The sequence below is a fragment of the Pestalotiopsis fici genome (assembly GCF_000516985.1).
Source record: "Pestalotiopsis fici W106-1 unplaced genomic scaffold PFICI_Scf_3, whole genome shotgun sequence".
Classification (NCBI taxonomy): domain Eukaryota; kingdom Fungi; phylum Ascomycota; class Sordariomycetes; order Amphisphaeriales; family Sporocadaceae; genus Pestalotiopsis; species Pestalotiopsis fici.
In genome coordinates, this window is record NW_006917093.1 from 4016723 (window position 1) to 4034843 (window position 18121).

The 18121-nt window shown below is 52.4% G+C and overlaps 8 protein-coding genes across 8 annotated transcripts; 4 read left to right on the forward strand and 4 right to left on the reverse strand.

The window, feature by feature from the left end:
* Positions 1–210: 210 nt before the first annotated feature.
* On the forward strand, positions 211–1706 carry PFICI_05345 (uncharacterized protein; the record flags this gene model as incomplete). Its single annotated transcript, XM_007833926.1, has 2 exons — positions 211–859; positions 916–1706. The coding sequence occupies 2 exons, from the start codon at positions 211–213 to the stop codon at positions 1704–1706; spliced, it is 1440 nt and encodes a 479-aa protein (XP_007832117.1).
* A 943-nt stretch (positions 1707–2649) lies between these two features.
* Positions 2650–3384, reverse strand: PFICI_05346 (uncharacterized protein; the record flags this gene model as incomplete). Its single annotated transcript, XM_007833927.1, has 2 exons — positions 2650–3191; positions 3246–3384. The coding sequence occupies 2 exons, from the start codon at positions 3382–3384 to the stop codon at positions 2650–2652; spliced, it is 681 nt and encodes a 226-aa protein (XP_007832118.1).
* A 507-nt stretch (positions 3385–3891) lies between these two features.
* Positions 3892–5131, forward strand: PFICI_05347 (uncharacterized protein; the record flags this gene model as incomplete). The annotated part of the gene is made up of 2 exons (XM_007833928.1): positions 3892–3997; positions 4092–5131. 2 exons carry the CDS (start codon positions 3892–3894, stop codon positions 5129–5131), a joined length of 1146 nt encoding a protein of 381 aa, XP_007832119.1.
* Positions 5132–5389: 258 nt separating this feature from the next.
* PFICI_05348 (Cysteine synthase) lies at positions 5390–6668 on the reverse strand (the record flags this gene model as incomplete). Its single annotated transcript, XM_007833929.1, has 2 exons — positions 5390–6405; positions 6518–6668. 2 exons carry the CDS (start codon positions 6666–6668, stop codon positions 5390–5392), a joined length of 1167 nt encoding a protein of 388 aa, XP_007832120.1.
* A 443-nt stretch (positions 6669–7111) lies between these two features.
* On the reverse strand, positions 7112–10122 carry PFICI_05349 (uncharacterized protein; the record flags this gene model as incomplete). Its single annotated transcript, XM_007833930.1, has 2 exons — positions 7112–9898; positions 10072–10122. 2 exons carry the CDS (start codon positions 10120–10122, stop codon positions 7112–7114), a joined length of 2838 nt encoding a protein of 945 aa, XP_007832121.1.
* A 1148-nt stretch (positions 10123–11270) lies between these two features.
* Positions 11271–12205, reverse strand: PFICI_05350 (enoyl-CoA hydratase; the record flags this gene model as incomplete). The annotated part of the gene is made up of 2 exons (XM_007833931.1): positions 11271–12001; positions 12061–12205. The coding sequence occupies 2 exons, from the start codon at positions 12203–12205 to the stop codon at positions 11271–11273; spliced, it is 876 nt and encodes a 291-aa protein (XP_007832122.1).
* Positions 12206–14381: 2176 nt separating this feature from the next.
* PFICI_05351 (Protein RER1) lies at positions 14382–15187 on the forward strand (the record flags this gene model as incomplete). Its single annotated transcript, XM_007833932.1, has 4 exons — positions 14382–14450; positions 14544–14661; positions 14733–15038; positions 15099–15187. 4 exons carry the CDS (start codon positions 14382–14384, stop codon positions 15185–15187), a joined length of 582 nt encoding a protein of 193 aa, XP_007832123.1.
* Positions 15188–16311: 1124 nt separating this feature from the next.
* On the forward strand, positions 16312–17810 carry PFICI_05352 (uncharacterized protein; the record flags this gene model as incomplete). The annotated part of the gene is made up of 2 exons (XM_007833933.1): positions 16312–16582; positions 16642–17810. The coding sequence occupies 2 exons, from the start codon at positions 16312–16314 to the stop codon at positions 17808–17810; spliced, it is 1440 nt and encodes a 479-aa protein (XP_007832124.1).
* Between the last annotated feature and the right edge of the window lie 311 nt (positions 17811–18121).

The following is an 18121-nucleotide window of genomic DNA, read 5'->3' on the forward strand; positions in this document are numbered from 1 at the left end:
ATATTGGAATTTCATCAATGCCAGGCTGAATTCGAGCCTTGTCAACATTTGTTTACTTTTTTTGCCAACCTGCTTCTCATTTTTTAGAACCTGGCTTGGAGCGCTCTGTCGCATTGAATTTCTGACATATGAATTGACACATTGCGAAAACCATCAAACTCTTCAAAAGGAATCAAATACGGCGCGCATTACCGCCTGTGACCGCCAGGCATGGCGTCGACACCCATGGACCTCGATGGTCCCGAATCATCTCCCGCGAACGGCACTCCCTTGACTTCACTGAACATAACAAGAACATTAGGGGCCAATCTCCCAAAGACTGCACCAGTAACCGATGTGATCGCAAACTTCAGACCAACAAAGGTACCACCACGTCCTCCCGTCAACATCAAGCCTCGGGATCCTCCCAAAGAGCAGCAAGGCCTGCGTACTTCCAAGAAGAAACACTACATTACTGCAGCTAGTGTGCTGCCTCACCAACCAGGAGAGAGTTCTCGTCCCAGAGGAAGCACTGAAGCGTCTCTCTCAGCTGTATCACCTTCTGAAACAGCTGATCTTGCGCTTGTCACTCCCAAAAGTTTGGGAGACGATTTAAAGAATGCCAGCATTTCTAACAACCAACAGCTCTTTAAGCGCGACGAACTGAAGGAGGGGCGACCGAAACCATATATTCTCAGTCTCGACTATGACGACCCCGGCGAGCTTCTCATGACTTCGGAGAGTGACGATACTATCCAGATCTACAAAGTTCGTGAAGGCCGACACGAAAAGCAATTGTTGAGCAAGAAGTACGGCGTCAAGCTTGCCAAGTTTACGCACACCAGCTCCAGTGTGGTTTACGCCAGTACAAAAGTGAACGGTGAGCTCGATTGACCATACCCTATGGCTTACTTCCCATGCTAACACCTTCACTAGATGCGATACGATACTTGACGACCCACGACAATGCATTTATTCGATACTTTGAGGGCCACGAAGCAGCCGTGACTTCGCTTGCTATGCACCCTGGACAGGATGACTTCATTTCCTGCAGCAAAGACAACACGGTGCGATTATGGAACGCGGCTACCAAGAATGCCGTAGGCGTTTTGAATCTCAACACGCCCTACCTTGCGGCGTACGATCCGAGTGGCCAGGTCTTTGCAATCGGTTCTCCTAGTAGTGGCCAGATTCTTCTATACGATCAAAGAAACTTTGACAAGGCTCCTTTTAGCACCTTCGATGTTGCCGAGGCCTGCGCATTTGCCGATACCGCTTACGTATTAAAGGGCTGGACAAAACTAGAATTTTCCAATGACGGCAAAAACCTCCTTCTGGGCACCAAGGGCAATGGGCACTTCCTCATCGATGCGTTTGAGGGTACTTTGCGGGCATACTTGCATAAACCCAATGGTGGCACACGACGACTGGCGGCAGGCGAAGCCCCCAGCATGAATGGCAGCTCAGCAAATGGATCCAGCAGTATTGAAGGCAGCGGTGACTGCGGCTTCAGTCCCGATGGCCGCTATGTTGTTGGCGGGGGTGCAAACAACAAATTGCTGATTTGGGATACCCTGGGCCAGGTTGATGAAGACAAGACATTGGAGCCTCTCCACATGATCGACAGCGAGAGGCCAGCATCTGTCGTTGCATTCAGTCCGCGCTTCAACTTTATTGCAACGGCAGATCAGGAGGTTGTATTTTGGCTGCCAGATCCCCACGCCTAATTGCAGACTGTACACTGCTGTCTTCAATTTCAAGATGGAGCGACTTTCAGCAACTCAGCAGCACTAAAGGTTCTAAGAAAGACCAAATGACCAAAGCTGGCAGCTTCGTGCAAATTAAGACTACATCACATCACCCACTTTCCGCCAATGCCTCACTTGCCGAGAGCATATCTAGCGGCTCCTCGTCCTCGGGGTAGTATTGCGCTATAGTGTATCACGCAGAGAACCGATGGGCGGCACAAGGATATCGTCTTTGTACCACAAAGATCTGGTCTGTGAGCCCGCGCCTGACATCTGGGTCGAAAATGAGTACTCTTGATATATCGACTCATGAGATATATTTGCGATGGCGCCCAGCTTCTGGAACTCGTCGATTTCTGCTACGAAAAGTGGGGCCAAGTTTTGTTTGCATTATACTCACAAACCTCGGCCACATACATTGACAGCGAGCTGCAAGCCAGAATGCTTGCCGAAACAGCTTGTCAACAACAGAATGGCGAAGGACTACTCAATCGTAGAGAAGCCCTACGATGGAAACTGAATTTTGTTCAACTCATCAAAATTCCTTGAATCGATACCCAAATAAGCATAGCAAGGTGTTTGCGCGAGGTTGAATAAAACAGGAGAGCCAGAGCCAAGAAAACCGCAATCTTTTTGGCAGAACTTCAACATGACCAGATTTTTAAACAACCGCTTGCCGCGGCACTGCGCATACCGTAGATAATAAGTCCCCCCTCTCATCTAAACTTTACAGTGACAATGGCAATCCTGCAAGTAAGTAATAGAGTACAATTGTTTACAGTGGATATACTACAGGTCAGTGTCACCTGTCATCCCGACTGGTACACTGTATAGTGTCACCTTGAATTCATCCACGACTTTATATCAGACTTTTCGCCCTTGGGTCGCCTCAATATTGACATTCGCTCCGTATCCCAGTCAACTACCTCTTGACGCGTCCCTGGCCCTTCTTCTGCCCACCCTTCTGGCCGCTCCTACTGCTAAAAACGTTCCTCGACTTCTTCCAGGCAGTGACAAGGTGCTCAATGTTACCCATGTCGTGCTTGGGCTGGCGCATGTAGGTCAGCTTGGCGCGGCGGGCTCTCTTGGGTCGCCTCCAGACAATCTCGATACCCTGTATGGTAGGCGAGTAGATCTTATACCACATCTCGGTTCCGGTCTTGAAGAGCGTGTTGCGGAGTAGGATAGCCGTGTCAACACCAGAGCGGCGAATTGACAAGCACACACCAGCAAAAGGCTCTCCTTTTGTCGTCGATACTTGCAGCACGTCGCCAACCTTGGCCGAGTCTGGGTTCTTTTTGCTGAACAGCGCGGTGCGGGCACCTGTCCGGTCAAGACGCCGTATTTGCTGTGCATGGAACGACAAGAGGGCGCTGGGGTGAGCTTCCCGAATTGAGGTCGGCGGAGCATAGACGGCGAAGCCTGTCCGGACGGGCTTCTCGGGGTTGTTGGAGGGGATGATGTCTGAAGCGGAGCATTAATATATGAATTTGAATCTTGTTGCAAAGTACTACGCACGGAATTTCTGTGGTTTTCTAATTGGCATGCCAACGGGTGGTATCGAGTCGGCAACTGCGTCTGTGGATGTGGGAGTGGTTTCTGTAGCCATGGAGCGCTGGAACAGCACTCTTTGCTGGCGGCTCTGTCGCAAGAGCATCTTGACGGGGCCAAGCGGCCACCTCACCGCTGAGCAATTCATCTTTTATTGAATGGGGCCGAGGCCTAGAGATTCCCCTTCGTATGAATTGAGCCCACTGCCAAAGCTGTCGTGATGGTCGTCGTCGCCGGCGTCGCGAATTGCCGATTCTCTATGTCCAGGAAATTGTTTGAAGCTATGAGATTCGGAGCTAAGCAAAAGTTGTTCCGGGCCGCCAAAATCACCACCGCACCTGCTGAGTGGACGCGCTGGAGTGGGTACCTAGGTACCGTTGGGTCGGCGTACCGCACCCCTGCTCTGCCGACCGGCCGGTCGCGACTGGCACTTTAGGTACAAAATTTCTGGGTGCAGCAAACCGCTATTATTGCCTGTACTGGGTCTAATGAGGATTTCCCCAGACGTTGCGCAACAAGACGACGACCACAATTAACGCGGTGCCGGTATTGCAAACCAATTGCAATTCCAAGGGAGGGATCAACTAGAGCTACACAAATCATACCAGCCAAAATGTCGAGGAGGACGGTGTTGAGCGCCGGCAATGGCGCATTCGAAGCAGCAAGCCGGAGGATACCGCAACATGCATCACGGAGCTTCAGCTCGACAGCTAGCAATGGTATGAACAAATGCCCAACAGACGCATGTCTTTCCCACGGGGATATGCCAATCTCATGTTATGAGTATACTGACATAGATATTCTCCTTTATAGCCGCAGTCATTACACAATTCCAGCCCACATCCTCACCAGAGCTGGACACGGCGCTGTCCACGATCCGCGAGAAGATTATTCTGCCCTCCTACCTGACGGTTCAGCAGCGCAAGAGAATCATTAGCCCGAAATGGGCCAAGAAGCTGCAGGCGGATCCCATCACGGTCGAGATTGATGGTGAGATCTTCAAGTTCCGTCACATGAACCCGTTCTCGGGCGAGATCCCCAACACCCGCCGGTCAGTGATAGAGGCTATCAAGAAATTCGACGGCACTAGTGATGATGACTTCAAGAACCTGCGGCCATTGATTGAGGGCGTGTACGGCGCAGGTCGGCAACTGGGCAACGGCTTCTATGCCAAGGTGCTGCGGGTCGTCGGCGACAAGGGCCGGGTGGCCGAGCTGATGGACCTAGCCCGGAGCAAGAAGACGGGCTTCCGTCTCGACACGAGCGAAAAGGTTAACGAGCTGCTGCACTTCATCCAGCTCAACGCCCTCGAGTCCGGCTGGAACCGCGCCGAGACGGAGCAGGCCCTGCGCTGGGCTGAGCACGTTATTGAAATGGTCCAAGATGAGGCGGCGCACGCACCTCAGAAGCGCATTGAAGGCGATCTGCCGCTGAACCGGGACCCCCAGGTTCTGCTGGCACCACTGCACCTGGCTGCCGCCCTCATCGTCAAGGGCGGTGTCAAGGATCACAAGACCGTCACCATGGCCAACAAGCTCGCCAGCACCATTGTCAAGCTGTGGCCCGCCGGCCGGGGCCTGAGGCAGATCCACCCCGTGAGCACTTACATTGAGGATAACCAGCGGGGTTATCTACTAGAGGCCAACAAGTTCGTTGCCATGGCCAGCCCGTTGCTGCACGGTCTCGGACTGGCTTCCCAGGCCGTGACGGAGCCCACATTGGCTGCGGAGCTGAAGACGCGATATGAGAGACTCGAGGAGGAGGTCAAGAGCAGCCTGAGCGAAGCTGCCAAGAAGGGAAAGAGCTCAAGAGGCCAGGCTGTGTACCAAAAGTTCTTTGGCGGAAGCGCATGAACACGGAGACTGTACAAATAGAGCACCCCCATGTATAGTATCAACGAAATTTAGGCACTGCAGTGAACTTTCCAAAAAATCGCATAGAAGCCGAATTTATGTGTAATACCACAATTGTTTTATACATTGCAAAAGTCTATATACAGATTGTCTAATGTGTCGCTGGTTTACATCAAAAAGAAATGCTCTGCTTATGCAAGAAGACATTGGGGACCAATCCTCTGAAGCCGATTGATAGGTGAGACATGAACGTTTATCTTATGGCAAGACGATATATCTCTTGAGGGACTCGGGAATCGAGCCGATCAGGTTCTTGGTCTCGAGCCACTTCCTGCTAAACAGACGGTCGGCATATCGGTAGGCACCGTCGCAGAGGGGAGTAACGACAGTGTGTCCAGGACCCATCATCTCGGCAACCTCCTTGGCCGCGACCACGTTGAGGGCGCTGCTGGCACCCAAGTACAGACCTTCCTCGTCGAGGCAGCGGTAGACCATCTCAATGGTCTTTTCGTCGCTAATGTGCAAGCTGCCGTCGACCAGGGGCAGGTCGGGGGCCAGGTTGTCGGTGACGCGGCCCTGGCCGATACCCTCGGTGATGGAGCCGCCCTGGCGCTCGGCCAGCTTGCCGCCCGACTGTATGTACGAGTGCAGCACGGATCCGGGCGGGTCGGCCAGGAAGCTCTTGACGCGGCCGCCGCTAATGTCCTTGAGGAAGCGCGTGGTGCCGGCCAGCGTGCCGGCCGTGCCCGTGGCGCAGGTAAAGGCGTCAATCTTGCCGTTGGTCTGGGCCCAGATCTCGGGGCCCGTGGTCTCAATGTGGGCGCGGCGGTTGGCCGTGTTGTCAAACTGGTTGGTCCAGACCGAGGCGCCCTCGCCCTGCTCGCGGACGAGGCGCTCGGCGTGGCGGCGCGCCTGGTGGTTGTAGTTTTCGGGATTGTCAAAGGCGACGGCGGGGACGGGGTAGACCTCGGCGCCCAGCAACCGCAGCAGGTCAATCTTGCCCTGCGACTGCGTGTTGGGCATGTAGATGACCAGGCGGTAACCCTTTGAGCGGCAGACGTGGGCGAGGCCAATGCCCGTGTTGCCCGCCGTGCCCTCGACCACGGTGCCGCCTGGCCGCAGCAGCCCGCGCTCCTCGGCGTCCTTGACCACGTACAGCGCCGCTCGGTCCTTGATGGAGCCGCCCGGGTTCATGAATTCGGCCTTGCCGAGGACCTCGCATTTGGTCTGCTCCGAGAGCTTGTTGAGTCGAATCAGGGGCGTGTTGCCAATGGCTGTTTTGTCGCAATGACGATTTGTCAGCTACTGACCTCTTTCTTGCGCTCTAGTTTTCTAAAGAGAAAAAGGGTGTTGGAAAGTGGAAATTAAGATCAAGAAGATACGCACCACCGGTTAATCCATAAGAAACGCCCTGAGCCTTTGAAACGGCAATGGTGGTTGCGCTGGGTTCCTGGGCTGCAGCTGGGACGACTGCGCGGCGCACAGCCGAGGTAGCGAACCGTCGCATGCTCTGGCGGAGTACTGCTGGCGTCGACATTGTTCTGTCTATATGGAATCCCTGCTATGGAAATTGACTCTCCAGGAAGACGCGAGCCTGATCAAGAGAGAGGGATTGAATCTGCAAGTAGTGAGGCTTTGGCTAGAAATATTTTGGCGGGGCTGATCTCGTAGCTCCGGCACCCGGGATCACGTCATTTGGCCGGTGCCGGCTGATGGATACGCTTGTCGGCATCGGGGGCGGTCCCCTGGGAAAGAAAAGTGCAATAGAGTTTCGAACCTTGCAGAAGTGTATGCAATTCAATGCTTGATGGTAGTTCTATAGTTAATGCATTCTTGTTATTCGTAACTTTTCCAATATTATGCATACATGATATCCCATATTCCCATGAGTTCAGTCAGTCATTTCGTCAAGTCATTAGTATCGTGCTTTGTGCTATGCAATAAATCTTCTCGTAAAAACCCTCGAAATTGGTTATAATATCATTGAGTCGCAATCACCCGGACATACGGTGCTGGAAACAAGCCTTTTGCGCCCATGTAACAACCAAAAAACCACTCCCCATTCACGTCTTCAATCTCCAGAATCTCGGCTCCTTTCGGAAACATTAACTCGTCAGTGGCGCCGGTGCCCGGATACCAAGCCCAGTGTGCTGTTGCTCGGAGGCCCGAACCACCTTCAGGAGGGAATGCTTCTGTCCAGGGGCCGGTGATGGGTGCCGTGGTGCCGACAACATCCGTGACAAGTCTTTCGCACTTGGTTCCATTGGGGCCAGGCCAACTCCATTTCATTAATCCCGGAATGGGTTGTGCAGACAGCGTCGGTGTAAGAGGCTGCATGTGAAAGTCCCAACCGCCAACAAGATCATGTACAATATTTCGCCGTTCTCCGCCACCAGCGACCTGGTAGTTAATAATAACCATGCGGTGGCCGTTGAGGCAGCGTCGCCAGCCCAAAAGGCCGTTTTCCGCTGATATAAGCCTGTCGCTTTCCAGTTTACGATAACAGTCCATGCAGACTTCGTATTCTCCTGGTTGTGCTTCAGCCACTGTGCTGCTTGCAGACATGACTGGACTAGGACATGTGTAACAGTGGCACCTGCTCTGTGAAGGTTCTAAAGACGCCCTACACACGCTACAGGCTGTTCGAAAACTCAACGGGCGAAAGTTGCCCAAGGTCATGGCCTGGGGCCCTTTGTAGAGGCTCGCCGCTGCTGGTGGGTTGGGTATCCGAGGACTGGGGGGAGGACTCGGGCCATTCGATGGTGATACCCAGGTCAGCGGCAGCAATGGATGCGTACAACTTCGACCTTCATTGACGCATCTGTTACAGAAGCCCCAATCGCCATCGTTGCATTCTTCACATCGCCAGTAGCATTCGTTGGTCCAGGCTAGACAACCGGCGCAGAACATTCCGCTCTGAAGCCTTCTCAAAGGGTCATCAGTAGTCATTGTCCGGCGACCCTCTGCACCTCCTGGTATTATTTTAGGCGCAATATAACGGCTCGAGGTTAGCATGTGCGGGTCTTCCAGATCAGGATTGCCATTTGCACGTGCTCTCTCCCATTTCTTGAATGCTGAATAGCCAAAACCGAACCAGTGTAGGCATCCCTTGCCTGCGCGATAACAATCGAGACAGATGTTCCACTCTCCACCTCTGCAGCGTGCACAATTGTAGTGAAGGTCGTACTCAATATGGCCCTTGCCGCACCGAGAGCACGTGATTGAAGGTTCATGATAGAAATGCGACCGCGTGCGGTGATGACCAATCGGTGACATGGGCGCGCCGAGACTAGGTAGCGGGTTTTGAGGCGAGACTACCACACTGGGCGGCCGCTGTCTCGTGTTTGGACTTCCATGGTCCGCCACGGATGTGTCGATCGTCACAGACGAGGAGAGCTGGGTCGATGAAATAGTTCGCTCGCCGAATGACAGGCCCAGGCCGACTGGCACCTGATCTCTCATGGCAGCCGTCGGCAAGCTGGAGCTTCTGTCACCAGCCGATGGGCGCCTCACCTCGGCATCAGAGGCCCGGGCGCGCAGAGTCAGATCAGTTTGCGATCGCGCGGCTGGTTGTGTCTCTCCTGCCCAGGACCGTACGGTAGGTTCTGTTGCACTACGGGCTCCGCTAGAAGTCCGTCTCCTGCGCCGCTCAGGCCCGTCACGTACGTCAAGATGTGTGGCGGTGATTGGCGGTCGTCGGGTCCTGTTTTCCAGCTGACTTGCCGAGTTCGAGTTCCGCGTGTTCTCGGAATTGGCCCTCTGCCTGCTACTAGCTCGTGATCTGTCCACAACAAGCGGTCTTTGGCCGAGTGGTGCTGTGTCTGCACGACTAGAACGGCTGCTTGTGGTCGTCCTCCTCGATGTATCTTGACGTGTTCGCTGAGTCTGCCGCCTTCGATACGCTTCCGTTATCCTCTTACTAAGCTCGTCATTCTGGGTGATGTCCAAATTGTCCAGATCCAGGCCGTCCAAAAGTCCCTCCTCCTGTATTTGACGGGCAAATTCTTCAATCTCCCTTTCCATATCCAGTGAATCGATACTCGACGAACTGATCAGGGATCTGATGGACGACTGATGCTCGATGGGTCTAGCACGCCTTGTCCTCGAGGGATCGCGCGATCTCCTTTGCTGTGATTCACTGCGCCGATGCCTGCCCTCCTCGGATGGTTGCAGTGTGCTTTCTGAGACGGCGCGCTGCCTCCGCTCCCCTTCTCTTCGGGTCCGGTGTCGCGCATCGCGATGTCTCGAGTCCCGGCTGCTGTCCCTGTCCGACCTGTCGCTACTGTCCAAGTGTCGAATCTGGTGCTCCCTTCTGTGCCTATGCTGCTGTGGCCGAGGTGACGCTGGGGCCCCTACTCCCGAAGCTCGTAGACTCATCTCCCGCGCCTGTGCCAGCATCTGCGACTCCAGCTCCTCTAAGCGCTGCTCCTCGGGCGACTTTTCCACAGTGCTGACTTTCGGCAGCACATCGACGCCGGGTTGGTACTTTTCGTGCATCTCCAACTTGTCCTCCTCAGACCTCGCCTTGTCCGGGTTGGCAGCTAGGAACATGTCCAGCAGCGTGGCAACGGTGGCATTGTGCCGGGTATCTCTGACGGGTGCGCGGCATGACGGGCAAGTTGCGACGTTGGTCCCGGCGGGCGGCGGATCCGGTGAGTTCTCGGCGATGGTAGCCTGCCAGCTGAACCAGTCTTTGAGACAGGAGCCGCAGAATGTGTGCAGACAATCGAGGAGGGTCAAGGGCTGGTAGAGGACCTCGGTGCAGATCTAACAAATCATGAACCCCACGTTAGTTGGTCAAGCTTAAGGTAGGTTATCGCGGGGTGGGTGGCCCAAGCACAAGCTATTTACAGGTATTTGTACATAGGTAGGTAATGTAGGCAGAGGATGCAATCGTTATCGGGTTGCAGGAGATGAGTCAACGGCGGGAAGATACATACCGAGCAGGTCAACTCCTTCTCCAGATCGACTCCTGGCCTTGGAGAGTCCATTGTAAATTGGACTCGAAAGCCTTCCTCCCTTGGATTTCCCGAGAGAAGAGCAAGAAAAGCCCTCTAGGGCACAGAGGGTTTTGGGCGCAAAGGCGAGGTGCGATGAGCAATACTCATGCTTTGGGTCCGTCGGTTGTGGGCGTTTAGTCGAGTGTTAGCCAGAGATCCGATGGTGGGGAACCCTGCTTGGTAGAGCGCGCAGGCGAGAGAGGGAAGTAGAAGAAAAGAAAGAAAAAAGAGAGAGATAGACGAGATGAGTAGTGAATACCAAGTCTCATTCCGCCGTCCTGTCAATGCGAGTCTCAGGCTGTGACAAAAGTCAACTTCGTATTTTGCTGTCGCCTAGAGCCGGCGTACATGGTGGCGCATTATTGTCCTTTCCCTTTGGGTGCCCTGGCGAGCCAGCTGATTCCGTTGGGTATTAAATAAGGAGACGGTATAGAAACGAGGCTGACATGAGGTGGAAAGCTTGTGAGAAAGTGGAGGGTAGACAATGGTCAGTCTTGTCTCACTGTCAGCGCCCGATTTAGAATGTTATTAGATCACGTCAATGGTGGGTTTTGCACTCATGATCGGACGTACGGGACAGCCCTCGATGCAAGAAGCCGTGATAAGCGATGGCCGAGAGCCCAATACGATTTCACAGTAGTATTGCATCGCAAAACGTAAATCAAGGTAGCCTGTCTCTCAAGATTCCACTGCAGTGTGTGACCCCCTGGCGAACTCGTTGCTTCTTCCTACATTTACTTTACTTTCCAGTCTTTTCCCATCTATCTGCCCTCTGCCCGCCCTACATCTTACGAATGTTTTCATGGATCTTGATAGTGGGAAGCTATTAGTGACCCCACCAGTAAACTTCCAGACGTTATAGTGCTATCGGTATCCGGCGCTATATATTTCACTACCGGCATTTCCCCTTCTTAGACGGCGCATTTTGCAAGCCCAACTGCCCAAGTTGCTCTAATAAAGACATAATGGTTCGCAAATGACGTATTGGCAGATATTATGTACTTGACTATTGCCTGGGTGCTCCATAAGCAAGGTGCTCCAAGTAAGGATTCACTTGCAGTATTGTTTTTATTCTCGGGGGAGTCATTTCATGGATTATGACTGTCTATTGGTACAAATCTACCGTAGATAAACACCGCTTATTTGTGCGTCCATTCGGCCTTCTGCTTTTCTGCAAATGCCTTCATTCCAATCTTCTGGTCCTGGCTGCCAAACAAACTGTGGAACACTCTCCTCTCATACTCCACACCGTCTCTCAAGGGCAAATCTTGGCTCTTATTGACCACCTCCTTGCCGGCTTGGACAGCAACGCGAGAGTACCCGGCAATGGTCTCGGCTGTCTTCAATGTATTCTCCATCAACTCCTCATAGGTCGAGAATGTCCTGGCCGCCAATCCCCATTTCTCAGCATCGGCTCCGCTAAAGAACTTGCCGGTCAGAATAAGTTCCATGGCCTTGGACTTTCCAATGGCCCTGGTCAACCGCTGGCTTCCTCCGGCTCCCGGGACAGTTCCCAGCTTGATTTCAGGCTGGCCAAAGTTGGCCGTCTCCGTGCAATAGATGATATCACACATCATGGCCAACTCGCAACCACCTCCCAATGCGTGGCCGGATACTGCAGCGATGATGGGCTTCTTGATTTGAGTGGTGAGGTCTGACCATGACTCGATGAACGAGTTCGTGTAAGCCTCGGCGAAAGTCAGAGGTTGCATCTCCTTGATATCGGCTCCAGCAGCAAAGGCCTTCTGAGATCCAGTCAGGACCACGACGGAAACGCTGTCCGACTTTTGGTACTCCAACAGTGCCTGATTGAGCTCTGTAATGAGAGGTGTGCAGAGGGCATTGAGCGCCTTGGGGCGGTTGAGTGTTACTGCAATCTGGTGTAAGTCATCCATAGGCATCAGATCAGATGGGACTGCTCATCATTACCTTGGCCAACGCCAGGTCTCGGCTCGGACGTCTCAATGTACTCGTAGGACCTTGCTGGCGATGCAGAGAACATACGGACCGCACGGGGCAAAGTGCCTGCTTGGACACGCGATGCCACCGGCCGCAAGCTACGGAGAGTATTCATGATGATTGTGGTGATGCTTGTTGTGGTGCAACTAGTCAGCTAGGTAAGGATTCAGGATAGACAATTCGGCGTTATGGTTGGCAGAAATCCAAGCAATCACGACGACGGGCTAATGGAATTCCTGAGGCTGGGGATCGATAACTTGAAGCTTAAAACCACGGACATGAACAGAATCGTGATCGAAACTCTAGGTAATCATCAGCATGGAGCTTGTGCCGAGGATATCCACTTGGGACAACCACATCCCACCCACGGCAATATGAGGTCACAGCTCCAGAGAGCTCCAGCAGTCGCGTCGCGAATTGGAAGCGATACTAATCGCACGAGAGGCGTGACGCCAGTGCCTGGGAATCGACCCAGGAAAATCCGAAGGCCAGCTCGGAGACACTGGCCCGACTGGCTTGACTGGAATCCGGGACACTAACGCATATGAAAAGGGGCGTTCCCGCCTTGGGTTTCAAACTGTGGCGCGGCTTCTTTCGAGGTTTGGCTTGCATTGAATCGTATACAGCTTAGCGCTCTGGCCGCTTTTGCGATTGAACACTCTCTTTTGTAATACCATGTACAAGCAGTTGCTCGGCTTTATGCAGCCTACTTCATTTATATTGATTCACAACATGTATCGTTCGAATTTCTTGCCTGTTTGGCCTTTGTGGACCAGTCCTAGGCATCAATTGCCCTGTCATCAATGTTGCTTGGGATCTGTATCAAGTTTGCAATATGATTATTGATGGAGAACATAAACTTGGCCACTTAACAGCATATCTAAGTATCGTTTATTGCTGCATCTTTATGATTCAAATCTTGAGCTCCTATCTAGAAACATAAATGTAGTTTGAAAATTCTGTAAAGCTTTGGGACTTATTATAGACGACAATAAATAACCCCAGGTCCATATCGTCCTGATTTCTCCTCGTCGCCCACCAGATACCATAAGGAGAAACTTGATAACAGCTGCCAGGCGGTCACAATACTGTATATAGTTTAACATAAAACACAGTGTCAACAACGAGTTATTACAACCAACACGGTGAGATGGCCGAGCGGTCTAAGGCGCTGCACTCAAGCTTCATTGGCTTTCTTGATCAATCAAGACGCATTGCAGTCTATTCATTTAGGCGGGGGTTCGAATCCCCCTCTCATCAGAATACATTGTTTAATTTTTGATGTTTTTTTAATCCATCTGTCTCTTTTTACATTGATTGGATGCACTCTTTTGTTGTAGTCTTTTTTTCATTCTTTGACCAGGCTGGGTCATCTCAACACTTCCTCCTCATCTCGCGCACTCTCATGCCTATGTCGATTGTAGCTCGCCGATATGGACGGCAACTGATGGTAGACAAGAAGTAGGTAGAAGTACAAGCACAGGCTTGAGTACTTGCAATATGTGCAAGGTTCTCGATATCAAAGCCCCTAGCCTTCCTCTTCTTGTTTTTCTTTCAGCTTTTCTTGGAGAGGAATCATCAAAGCATGAATATGTTAGTCGTATCTTTTCGTTATCTCTATGGCACACCTTGGTTGGTACTTCAAACATGGGGGTATCGAGAGCAAACAAGACAGTCAACAATTATTGGTACACAAGTCTATATGGTACCATGAAGGGTCCTGATTGCAGAATAGAGCAATATATATATATATATGTAAAGACCATGTCACAGGAGATGTACTCGTAGGACACGGATGGTATATTCATTTATTTGGTGTCAAAACTGGATACATAGTAGAGAACGGACAAGTTAAAAGCAGCACTGGCTGGACTCTGCGGCACAGAGAGTTGCTGGTATCTTGGTAGTGACTTTTCCTTCACAGCCACAACGATACATGATTCGTGCTATCTTTTTCCCTACAGTACCTTGTACCTAAAACAGGGGTCCCGAACTTTAGGCCCGTTTTGGTGGTCTGCGGGCGACGCTGGGCCAGATTTCAAAAGTGCAGATCCCATTGGCGATTGCGTCGCGAAATTGTGCAGCCTGTCCAGAGGTCCTATTCCGTACTACTGTGTACATTACGGTTATCCACTCAACACTCAACCCACGATTTCTCGCCTCGCCCCATCACCATCAATCACCACATTCCCAACCTCGTCGTGATTTCCACGCATCTCGTCTGCTTCTAGCCTGTGCCACGTTTTGCTTATCAAGAGCAATCTCTGATCTACCGCATCCATCTCGTCAGCATGGAGAGCCTCAACGAGGAGCAGACCCCCTTCGCTGCTGTCACAGCGCAGACCTCGAAGCTGCAAAGAGTGCGTGGCCCCCAGGACAATAACTTTCTCGCGCGTGCAGCCGTATCAAGCATAGCAAACCCCAAGATGGCAGCTAACCTCATGTGTCAATAGCAATACCAAGCCTACCTGGACAAGTCGACCCCCTTCGTCACGTACCGATGGATCGGAACGGCAGCGCTCCTCATGATCTTCTTCCTGCGAGTCTTTGTGGCGCAAGGCTGGTACATTGGTAAGACGATGGCCACTCCAAACCTGCTACGTCGGTCGAGATATACAGAATAAACTGCTAACGCCAACCAGTTGCCTACGCGCTCGGAATCTACCTGCTCAACCTGTTCCTCGCATTTCTCCAGCCCAAGTTCGATCCCTCGGTCGAGGCCCTCGATAGCTCCATGGACATGGAAGATGGAAGTGCTGGAGGTCTTCCCACCAAGCAGGACGAGGAGTTCCGCCCTTTCATCCGCCGCCTTCCCGAATTCAAGTTCTGGCACGCCGCCACCCGGGCTGTCGCTATTGGCTTCGTGTGCAGTTGGTTCGAGGTCTTCAACGTCCCCGTCTTCTGGCCCGTCCTTGTCATGTACTGGATCATCCTCTTTGTCCTGACCAGTAAGTTCCACGCCGAACTCTTACCCCCGGAGCGTCACGCAACTGACACTTTGCCCACAGTGAGGAAGCAAATCCAGCACATGATCAAGTACAAATACGTTCCCTTCTCCTTTGGCAAGGCCAAGTACGGCAAGGCCAGCACCTCGTAAAAGGAGCAAAGAGGACTTTTTTTTCTTCTGGATTTACCTAGCTCATCATGGACGGGCGCTCTTCGGCGCATCTGTCGAGTTGCATGGCATTTCGGGCGTTCGGACATGAGGGGGAGCTGACAACGACGACTGGGTGTATCTGCTACGGCGTGGTCTCTGCTTCTTTGTACAAAACAAAATAACGGCGGGCATGACGATACGGTGGCAGCCGCGATCAAATTTACGAGCTGTATGACGACTGTATCTGGTGCCGACTTATGGTTCATACGGACTATCAAGTTTGTTGAGGAGTCCTATAGAAAACTGGTCACAGGCAGGAATCTGGTGACGATCAGATATAGACATTTTTTAATGACACGAGTAATTGACCCAACACCGACAAGGACCGGGACTTTGCACCTGCAATGTGAAGTGGATGATGAGCACAACAAACACATTGGCATTTCACGCGGCTGCACAGAGCTACAAGCTTTGTTGTTCAAGCATTGCGATCAAAAGGCGGTTCTCGACTTCGACTTGGCTGGCGGCGCCTACAAGCCGCAGCACTCACAAAAGCGGGCATAGATATCTCGTAACAGAATGGACAGATGCATCAATCCATCGACAATGGGTTTATTATTGGAAAGCAGGTCGGGTCAACATTTTCGTCAGCTTTTTGGAAATATGAGAAGATGTTCCTCTCAAGCTCAGGACTGATTACTCGAGACACTCGGCAACTGTAAGTATTTTGGAATTCTACTGATTTTGAGATGTTTCATTGATTGAATCCCTTGCTAATTTGCAATGCAGTTCTTCTTCAGCCTCGTCCGGTGGGCAACTAACTTCACGCGCTAAGTTGTAGGTACGGATAGCGCCGAAGTAGCCTTGCAAATTCGCCAAACTGGAGCTTTTCTGCGCGCGCGCGCGCCAGACTCAGACTCTCTGGCCGCCTGCAGGGGAGTCAAGCCGAGCTAAGCTCACAGCTGCATTCTTCTTTCAAGTCTCGTCAAGCATCCAACCGCCGCATTCGAGCTCGCTACATTTCAAAACCCTCCTCTTCGCCAATTTGCCGACCAGCCAAACACTTTTGTCGTGTGCTTCTCATTGCCCAGTCGCAACCCCTTTCGCGGCATTAGTTCGCGACAATGGCGTCCTCCTCACGAAGTGGTGAGAACCGTCCGATTCATCAGGACTTCATCGCGCGCATCCGATATTCCAATGCGCTCCCTCCGCCGCCGATACCTCCCAAGTTGCTCGACATACCCAATACCGGCCTCGCAAGTGGCCAGTACACAGCTCCTGGCTTCGCATCGCGCCTGGCTCGCGAGCAGCCGCTAAACATCGAAGCCGATGCAGAGCTGGGCATGCCCTTGGACCTGGTGGGAATGCCCGGTATTTTTGATGGTGATGAGAGCTGTGAGTCTTTATCCACCCTATTCGTCTGCTCATGATTGACCGCTACAACTCCATTGCAGCCATCCAAGCACCTGCGCAGGCTCCCCAGCCACACCTACATGACAAGCCTCTCCTGAGATCGCTGCAGCAGTTAGGCAAGCCCAAGACGGATAATGCCGCCGTCTCCTTTCTTCGGCGTACCGAGTATATCTCCTCGTCTGCCTCCAAATCGCACGGCAGCGGACCTTTGCGTGCCATGAACACAGCTCCAGCTCGTCGACAAGTCAAGCGAAAGTCGCCCGAACCCGACAAGGACTCTCCGGCCTATGTCAAGAGAAAGATTGACCAGAGCTTCTCAATCGCAGAGCAAAATCTCAAGGACCGTAGCAGGATCAGGCACCCTTCAAAGCGCAACCTCAAACTGGTGGACTCCTTTCCTCTGCTGCCCGACCTCGAGGCTTTCCCCGACTCTGGTGCCTACGTCACGATCAAGTTCCTTACGAACCCCGTGGGCAAGGCCACAAAATACGACACTCGCCTGCTGAACGGTGTCTTCCGGCCTATTGAACGAACCGAGGCCGAAGAGCTCGCCATCCAAGCTGCCCGCGATGCCTATGAACGCGATCCGCAAAATAACCCCAAGCCGGCAGACAACATCCACTACGACTACTACCTGAACGATACGGAAGCTAATGGCAAGAAGTTCAGGCAGAGGTTCGACGTGGACAACCCCAACCGAGATGACGAGTCTCTGTATCCTCACAAGCACGACTCGGATGGTTGCTTCCAGTTCAACCGATTGCGTGCCTACGAGACGGCACAAGAGTCGGAACTCAACCACTGGAGCAAGTACGATGAGGAGCTCATCATTGCCTTCAATGAGGAAAGCACGTCTCTCCACCAAAAGGCAGCCTATTACTATCCCGTGATGCAGCGGTCTCAGATTCGCCCGCAGCGCAACAAGAACATTGCTCGCAAGATTGGAATCACGGACGAGGACGAGCAGATCATAGATCAGCTGGATATCACTGTCGATGAACCCACGGAGCAAATCAAGGATAAGGTGGAGAGGTTCAAGCACGACCCGTACTGGCCTGAGACGGCAGAAGAGGAGGAAGTTGTTATGGAAGAGGAAGAAGGGCATCACAATGGCCACGCAGACGAAGAGGAGGAGGTGAATGGAAGATCGAGATCGCCGCCAGCCCATTCAGATGAGGAGCTGGATGCTGACGGCGATGAGGAGGACTAGGATTTTACTTACTCACCCGCTTGATTCGTTCAATGACCCTGGTTATTATTGTCAGTCTTTCTAGATGTATCCGGGGGAATCCAGCATGGACGACATCATACCGAACCTGAGGCATTTCAATCCCATGGGAAGAGCATGATATCAAAGCATATTATTTCTGCTTTTAGAGCGAGAGTCACGACAAAAATTTCAAATTCGTCTTCAAATCATATTTCGTGCTCGACCAAGTTCTACCACGAGTTGTCCGGCAGTGGTATGGCGGCTGTGAGGTAGAGTGGACTGCGCAGCGACTGTGTTGTTCGACCGGCGCT